The sequence below is a fragment of the Glycine max genome, chromosome 14 (genome assembly GCF_000004515.6).
Source record: "Glycine max cultivar Williams 82 chromosome 14, Glycine_max_v4.0, whole genome shotgun sequence".
NCBI classification, from domain to species: Eukaryota; Viridiplantae; Streptophyta; class Magnoliopsida; order Fabales; family Fabaceae; genus Glycine; species Glycine max.
In genome coordinates this window covers 10,612,205-10,621,618 of record NC_038250.2, presented here as the reverse complement: position 1 = coordinate 10,621,618, position 9,414 = coordinate 10,612,205, and the positions used below count along the sequence as shown (strand labels likewise).

The following is a 9,414-nucleotide window of genomic DNA, read 5'->3' as shown; positions in this document are numbered from 1 at the left end:
GGATAGAAAGAACCTTCTATAATGAAGAGTAGGATGTGAGGGAAAGCCCTCTAGTCGAGTAACAGAACTGAAATATAGGCTTACTATGTTCTATCAATAGCACCTAAGCTATGCCGATTTTGGCGGACTATGCTCCACCCTGATGAAGTCATGTGATTTCGACATGCCCAAAGGCCAGAGGCAAATCCATTCACGGTCCGTAGGACCAACACCATTCAAAGGTGGGTGGCCCGCCCTGCCTAGAATAGTCATGTTTGACTGGGCTTACACACATTTGCTCACTTACATTGTCCCCCAAGTCTTCACTGACATAATATGCATGCTTAAGTAGGGTCAGGTAGAACCGTTGTTGCCAGATGGGAACTCCCCCCATATTGCTATCAATTTCTTCATGTCGCACGACCTCTTGACATTACACCACTGAATCCCCAATCCTTTGCTTGTTGTGCAGTGATAGTACCAATATCCACTAATCGTTGTTTCTAGATACGGTTGCCAGTTGACACCTCTTCTAATTCGTCGATACAAGACGCAAATTGGTGTGTGAAGCAATCAATATCTTGACATAAGCCAAGAGGCAGATCTTGTGCCACTCTACCTGGTCGTATGAAACTGGCATGCATCCTAGCTCCCGAGACTCTTTCATAGAATTCCAACAATTTCTCCCACTCCTCAAAAGCCCATAGGGACAGAGTTGATGCTCCCACATCCATAGCATGAGTAGTTAAAGTAGGCAAATGATTTGAAATTCGAGTTATTTCACGGAATAACACTCGTATATATTGAGCCCATAATGGTACCTCGCAATTCAAAAGTCTCTCTACGGCTGAAGAATGAGCATGTTCTTGGGCCATCATAGAAACATAGATAGGGTTGACGATGGAACGAAGAACTCACCCTAGATACAGCTTTTTCGTACATGTTCACTTGCATCACATACATAAGTGTTCTCTGAACCGTGCAATAAGGTCACTTATAACACGACTCTCCCACTTAAGTTACCTTAGCCCCAGACAGGCCATGCTATTCAATGATATTGGAAAAATGGCAGCATAACGTAACAACTAGTATTAAAAAATGGTCGCCTTTTGAGGGGGGGGGGGGGGAAGCCTTTCAATAGGAGCCCTACTTCCCTCTTTGCGACCTCATCACTTCAAAGCACAAACCAATTTCTTAGTCACCGGGCAGAGGACGCCTTTGGTACTTTGCTTATAGCTTTTTTCGGTTATGCAATATACAGGAGGATTAGCTCTGGATCCCTCCCTACTTGCAAAAATAAATGGATCAAAAGGGGGCTGGGTTCTATTTCCGGGCCGGGCGGCAGGTGAAGGCCATAAGTTAAGATTGGCTTCCTGGTAAGGAAGAGAGGAAAAAGGTGTTGTCATCTAATCTATCTCAACCAGTTTCCCGAGGCATTGAAAATCCAAACCGGCTCAGAGAATCACTGGCACTATTTAGCCCTTCGTTTCACTATTCAAAGTACTACCTTTGCCTTCCCTTTTTGTAACATACCCAGGCGCCCTAATTTCCAATCACTAAGAAAAAAAATAGCAATCAAAGCCCTATCCAAGTAAAGCTTCGTGTATTATTTTTTTGGCTCTAGGGGAGTTTACTTAACCCATTCCCCAGTCTTCCGCACTGCTCAAGTAAGTGTGCAACTCTGTATGAGGACCTCATTCCCTTCTGCCCACTCTCTGTTCACACGATTCTCAAAGCAGAGGAGGAAGGGCAGGTAGCAGGTACCACGAGCCCTCTATTCCATACATTTATCTAGAAGCAAGTGTAGTTCACCGATTCTACATAATGCTTCTATCTCTCGGCAAAGGTCGTGTGAGTGTGCACTTATGCTTCGGATGCTTCGCCATAGAATAGATTGACCCAGTTCCCATTCTTTTATGGTGCACTCGCTTCATATCTCTGGCACACAAGGAAGGATGCGGTGGGAAGGAAGCAGCCATAGCCTTTGTCCGACCTATCATTCCATTGGCATCTTGCATTCACACATCCATTTGAGCTGCTCGGGGATGAAGTTGTAGATAAGTTAGTCTTAGTGGATCATTAGCTCCACCTGTTATCTCCTTCTACGACATGATGTTGTCATCGCCATATTCCATATGTAACTTAGTCATCTTTGCCTCACTACAGGTTAACACCTCCGAAAGAAACGGAGGACTTCATTCAGTGACTCCGCAATCACCCTCTAAATGATCAAAATAAGGTAAAGCTTGAAGATAAGTTTTGCACTCTACTAATTCCTCAGTCCCTCTAGTTGGGTGGGCATCGACCAGTCTTTTGACTAGATCCCCCTAAAACTGTACGTGTGGGTCTCCCTGCATGCGGCTCACGCCATTCGAGGTGGCCTAGCCCAAAATTGATTCACAAATCCTGTAGTGAAATTGAGACTTCTCGACCTCGAAAGCTAATTCGTGTGTAGGCAGTGCTGTTTGTCATACCATTGACTTTATCTATTCATTGAATTCACTTTTATTCATTTTTTTATAGGCTTGCTCCCTCTTTTTCCAAGAACTAATGCACTTCCCCTTGACTTCAGAGGGCCTTCTCTAATAGGGGAAAAGCCTTCCAATTCTGTCAAATGACCCGGCCCCCTGGCTCTTCCACCATCCTGGCTCCCTTTCCTACCGATGTTGTGCTCCCCCGACACTGGCCGAATGATCTTTGCCAGTAGTGCCATCCTCCCTGCTAGCTATGTATGGGTGGGTTGTCCCTCACTATTGCATTCAGTTAGGCTATGGATTACAGGAACAAATGTAGTTCAATGAGACAACAGGCAGGTTACACATTTTTTTGTGTCGAGATGTGAGGTGCAAGTGGTGATGATCACCCTGGGGTATGCGTTAGCACCCTTGACAGGCACTCCAGGACTCGCCAACGCTCATAAAAACCTAGGTCGATCGGTCCTCCATTCATCTTATTAGAGGTGTGGATAATGAGGCCACCTTCATAACCTTTTCCCTTCTATCCTTATGTTGTAGTAAGGTATGGTGGTTTGCTTAAGTTGCTCAACCACCTCTTAGCTCGATGCTCATGACGAGCTATGAGACCTCCACCATGCCGAAGGACCAAGCAGGGCATAACTAGCGGCATAGGAGCCGGCTCGACGTCAGCAGCTTTGTGCTGCACTAGAGTGATCCAATATGTGGTTTTGCATGTTCCACAACTTCTCCATTCATTTCGAATACTGGTCGTGAAACACCATGAGCAGTAGGATGTTGAGGTCCGAAATTCAAAGTGAAATTTTTTATTTTCCCGTTCCTAGTCGTCATGGGTAAAAAGGAAAAAATAAGAAAGAGATTATTCCAATAGAGCTTGTCTAGTACCAGAAATGCATCTCCTTGCGTGCGAGAGACTTCTATGCCAGCCGTTATTCCCAGCTCTGTTATGAAATTAAGCGGCAGACTCATCTTACAGGTGTTCCCTAATGAGGGATTTTAGGGGATTAAGGTTCTCCTTTATATCCTCCACCCATACACGAAGGGTTTCAATAGAAATCTTCGCAGATATTTCTAGATCGTGAGACATAATGTTCTTTGTGACACTGGAATAAATTTCTTCAATTTCTAAAAAGTGAGCGCAAAGCCCCCCTTTCCCCTTCTCACAATATTACCAAACTTGCTCAAGAATGATTGGCACTTCGAAGTGCCTCACGTTAGGGGATCAGCGTGGGGAACTTCTACCGGTTCTAGATTGTAGCCAGCAGGTTCTGAATGACTTATCTCTCACGATTAAAATAGTGGTTAGCCATCTCAACTACAACCAACTAACTTTTATGTTTCCATATCGAAAAACCAACCCTACTTAATTTGTTCTAGAAATGCTAACAAGGTAACACACTAGGGCCTTGGGTCATGAAAGAGATTGACCCCCATCCCCATTCACTATGTATGGCCAATGAACTCCTCGCTTTAGTTCGTTCTTTTCCTTCTTTGGGCTCGGGTCGATAATAGCCGTGGTAGTAATGTCTCGGAGCCCGGCTACCAACCGGAGGCACTGATTGAGAAAGTCATAATCATAAAGAAAGGGACATTAAACATAATTCTAGAAAGGCGTTACCACAACAAAAAAAAAAATATGAGTCTTGGTAGTTGACTTGCTTACTTGTTAGAGTAAGGCAGTTGAAGTGAAAGTTTATTAGACTAGTCCCACTAAGATGGCGGGGAAACTGACTTCCGAGAGAGTTGTTTTCGCCTCGTTAATTACCTAACGAGAGAGAGCCAATGCCAAAGTCGCCCTTTACGCGAGGGAATGCCAGACAGACTGACCTCTACTAACTACGTTTTTTTTATATAGACTGGAAGCTAGAGAGATACTATACTAAGGTATAGTGCCGTTACCAGAGAAGGTTGTTTCATGCTAGGCGTCCAAACCTACTACGCCCGAGCAGCATCCTTGGCACACTTGTTATATCCACTAAGGCTTCACATCCCACTTCATCCTACCAACTATACCTTATATAAATAGAAAGCCGCTCTATAACAATTCAAGACAACAAGAAAGCAAAATATTTGATCAGACCTTTTTTTTAATTTCCATTTCTTTTTTTGGAATGGAATATTTGCCTTCGCCTCAGTAGCCACTTTTGCTTATGGTAAATTTGTATCCATAGTTGTCTCCCTAGATACTTATGGTGGGTTTCAATGGATCTCTTTTCCACCTAGGTCAAAGGGGTATGCCGCTATATATGCTACACCGAAGTAAGCAAATGCCTTTGGATCTGCCTCTCGAGAACGAGGATCATATCTCCCACTGTCTGCCTGTAGACTCTCTCTCTTCTCGGCTTGTCCTCTAGTACTGACCTGAGCCTAGTTAGCTAACCTTCTCTCTATGCAAGAATACTAATTCTTAGAAAAAAAAAAGAAAGAAGGTAAAGGAAGGTTTGACGAAATTCAAGCTCATGACATGTCTCGCTTGATCGATCATAGACTATATTAAAAGAGAGTAGTCTTCAAATAGATGGCTACCCTAATGCCAAACTAGAATTCCCGGGTAGAAGAGAATCCATCTCGGTATGGAATTGGATCATAAAATATGGCAGAGCTATCAAGAATCAAAAGAGATCATCCTAAGACTAGAGGTGACCTGGAAATCCACAGGTTCGATAGAATGGTCCCGCAAACTGAATGAAGTCCTATCTTCACTTTAGTATAGTCCCGTCCTTTTGACATAAGATTCTCATCCACTTAAGAGACTGATTATCTCTCTCTTTCTATTTTTAGATGCTATATCTTTAGAAAACTTGAAGAGTGACTACTGATTTCTACTCATAGTTCCTATCTCCTTAGTGTACTCATAGGACTCGATAGTGTGCTCGTGATACAGTGCGCAAAAGTGTTTACAACAGCTCGTAGCTATTCTATGCATGAGAGTGATGATATATTAATAGCACGAGCTAGTCGATTCAGATTGAGAGGAAGGTCAGTTCTGATCTAATATATGAAGACATGTGTCGCACATCTACTGCTATAAGGAGTAAGCTTAAGGGGTGAGATTGTTGCTTACTTGCTTGCGTCGCAGATCAACTGCTATAATAGGGTGAAAAGAAAACTTTCAAGTAGAAAGGAAAACGGGATAATCATTATAATACAATGATAGCACCTGATTAGCAAGAAAAGCTTTCTCTGCTCTCTTCTTAGCAATGATCTGTCTAGGGCTAGTTTCAAAACAACATATTCTGTAATAAGACCCTCTTCATGGGCATTCTCAGACTTAGAATCTAATTCATACCCGGCAATCTACGATCTACCCAGCACCTTAGTTTATGTTAAATATGCATACTCGACTTCCGACTAATTGTCAAATAAAGCTATCTGTGCTTAAATTCCTAGCTTGAAAGCATTCTTTGAAGAAACCCTTTGATAAGCTGTCCAACTATGATAGGAAGACTATCCATTTTCTGAGCAAATGAGGCCTTTTTCAGTAAGTTATAGCTTCCTACTCCACCAGACGTTGACCGGCTTTAATTAAGCACCTTTGGGCGCTGGTTTTTCATAACCTATATAGCTTAATAAGAGACAATAGTCAGATAGAATTCATCTTTCTTTCTTGCTATATGAAATCGGAGGGAGTTTACTTTCTAGGAATCTTTCCACTCTTCTTTGAGTACCTTAAAAGTTACTTAGGTAGCACTCAAAGCGAGATAGTAACCTGAATTTTCTTCTGTTATTCCTAGATCAAGAATTGGTAGCACAGTTCAACAAGCAAAGCTAGATCAAAAAGGTAACTAGAAAGTCTATCCTAACCCACCACCCTGATTTCTTGTTTTGGTTCTTTATACTCAAATAGTTGACCAAGGGGAGTAGGATAGTCTCAATCATGTGAGAGAATTGGGTATGGAATACTAACTCACATATGAAAGATTCATACTAAAATCAAGCTTACTTTGACTGGATTCTGTCTACTAATAGCTATTGGAATAGAAGACTGGCCTGGCAGAGTATCCTATCTGTTACCTGACAGGCAGCTTCTTGATTGTTTCCTGTCTGATTCCTGCATAGACTGGCTTCGGAACCTGTAACTCTATCTTATTCGAAATTGCACAAGATAAGCAATGGGATCTATTAAAAGCTAGGCTCGACTACCTTTTGCAATTGGAAAAGTTATATGTCGAAGCTAGGTTCAAGGAGCTGGTCCCGAAGCAAGAATAAATCCATGCCTCAACTTCGTGGTTGCCTGCCATTTCCCTAGTTTGAGTTGCCCGCCCTATCGGATAAGAACAACCAGGGTCGAAGACTTTGCTTACAAGGTCCGATATCGCATCCGCCTTGGGGAAGTCCTTTTTTCACCGACTAAACAAGACAAAAATAGGCTTGTAGGTATAGCTTGGATTCAAATTATAAGATGGATAGACATAGACACAGGCCTTACTTCTTACTCTTATCCGGGTTGGGGGAAAGATGCTCTATCTTTCTGGATCGACATTTTAAGAAAACTAGCACTTTAATCTGAAAGTGGTGAGGCATCAAAGGCAAAGGCCCAACCAATAAAGGCATTAGTATCATATTCAAGGTTTTCAGTCGGATCGAGCTGCATTCTATTCTGGTTGGGAAAGTGGCGAAAGTTCCATTCATTCGGGATTACAATCTTTATCAGCCAATGCAGAAGGTAAGTAAGACGAGAATGTATATGAAAATAAGATGGATGTGTCTGGCACCAACCCACTGGTTGAGAGGTTTCTCCCCTTTTTTACTCTATCCTTTTTACCGGCTAATGAAAATTTTTTTATAATAGAATGATAGGCTTTAGCTTATCACCCTCACTCTATTCTCACCTAAATGTCAACGATGGTTTCCAAGTCTCCTTAATGAAACAGCTAAAGGAAAAAGAAGAATTGCATGTGTTAAGCAAAGCACGCATAATTGAACAAAAGAAGATCAAAGTCCTTAATAGTCAGATAGGATCATAGGCGTATGGTGACCGGCTTCGCGAGACCATTTCGGCCTACACAGGGCTAAGCTTTATTAGGTGTGGCTTATTCGATCCAAGCAAACTACTTGAAAAAACAATAAGAAAGATTGACTCTTTTATCTAAGCAATTTCTTTCTTTAACTTTAAACAGACAGACAAATACGTAGTGGAATAAGGTGTTTCCACTATAGGTTTAAGTAAGCTGACTGGTGTAACCTCAGATTATAGGTCAATAAGTGAGATAGAGGTTACTGAGAAAAGGCGAGAAAGTCAGTCCATCAAAATCAGTCCATTTACTTCGTAACCTTTACTTGGAATACTAAACCCACACCTTACCTAGGATTGCGAGTAAGGACTTCACATCAGGATTGGAAGCAAACAAGCGCACCAACTATTTATATAAATCCCCCAAAATGATCATAGGTCAGTCAGTTCAAAGCTCTAGATAAAAACCTCCATATCTTACCACCACTTTACTCTTAGAGTTGATAGCCAAAGAGGTATTCTAAATAAATAATTAAGGGAGGGGGACCCACAACAAAGGAAGGGGGATACTACTAATGCTTGCTTCAATTGCTTTCTTTATCTTGTGGTTGACTGCAATTGAAAGATTCATTCCTATTTTAGGATTGGGGCGGTGTCTGCCCACTAATGTAAAGATTGGTCGGGGAGAGTCAAAAGAGAATTTCTTTTTGATTAAGTTCCAGGCTTAAGAGCTGAATTTGCCATTGGGATTGGTGTACAAACAAGACTGATTGAGATTTGTAATTAGCTACAATAAAAGAATACACACTTTTGACAGAGAAGTGAACAACACCGATCTATAGATAAGAATAAGGATAACCTTGAAAGGAGTCTTCTTAGCTTGAAAGAGGCCTTGAAGGAGTGAAAGAGAGAAGATGGAGTAGCCGAGTGAATATCCTTTGCTATTGAATTTGAAGAAGTTGTGGCTTTATCTTTCAATAAGATCTTGGACTGGGATACTAAGCAAGAGAGCCAAAGGGGCGAAACGAGATATAGATGACTGGATCAGTCTAGCTACAAGACCTTGAAAAGGGAATAAGCCCTGGGACTTTTTTTTTAGTTAGAGATTTCAATTTATTGGTCAGTCATAGCTGTAGCTATAGCCAATAGACTAGGTCTATAGGGCATGCCCTTGAGATGTAGAAGGACTGGTCTTTTCCTATTTTCGAAAAAAGTAGAAGGCATTGCCCTATACGTGCCTACTCAATTGAGTGACTCTCAGTTATTGTAAATAAATAGAAAGAGCATGAAAGTCTACTGTCTTATTGGATCTGCTCACTGGAAATGGAATTGAAATCCTCTTAGTCTGATTCCTTATGAAGAAAGTCTGACTCTATCTACTAAATAGTGAAGGGATTGGGGGCAAAAAGTTCCTTATAAAAGGGATATGCCTTTGAATTTCAATTGGATGCTTCCTCCCTCACATCTGATTCTATAGCAAGGCTTATTCAAGCGGAAATGATAGATGATTTTATGCCATCCTCATTCCCATCCTTGTCAGCTTTCCCTTCCCTTAGTGGATTCTAAACCTTGCGTCTTGCTACTGGTTCTGTAGCACTGATATTAGAAGGGGATTCAATAGCAATAGAAGCTCTTTCTGTGCATCTTCCTTATTTAGCTGTGGGAACGAGTGTTGTGCTTTCCCCGACCAATACCACCATTCATTACCGTGAACCAGCCCCTCCTATAGGTAGGTGCTTCTTCTTTAAAGCCTGTAGATGGTGTATAAGTTTATTATATCGTAAGTAAGGAAGTTGATATTGTCAGCTTCCTTGTTCACAAGACTCTAAAGTTTATCTGCTACATCAGAATGAAAGAGAAGACTGGTTGCAAGGCTTGTTGAAAAGAAAAGATGTATCCTAGGACCTTCACCATATTCACAAGTGTAAAAGAGACCGTCCCTTACTCATAAGCATGAAAAGATCTAACTTACCCTATCCAAAGACCTTTTAATGAAAGATTGAACAT

The 9,414-nt window shown here is 41.6% G+C and overlaps 1 protein-coding gene across 1 annotated transcript; it reads left to right on the top strand.

Moving 5' to 3' along the window:
- The first annotated feature begins 300 nt into the window (after positions 1-300).
- Positions 301-2,217, top strand: LOC112999304 (uncharacterized). The gene is given in 5 exon segments (XM_026125321.2): positions 301-969; positions 1,218-1,381; positions 1,708-1,866; positions 1,869-2,011; positions 2,013-2,217. Coding segments are annotated over 5 exon segments (807 nt in total). The 5' UTR covers positions 301-833.
- The last annotated feature ends 7,197 nt before the right edge of the window (positions 2,218-9,414 follow it).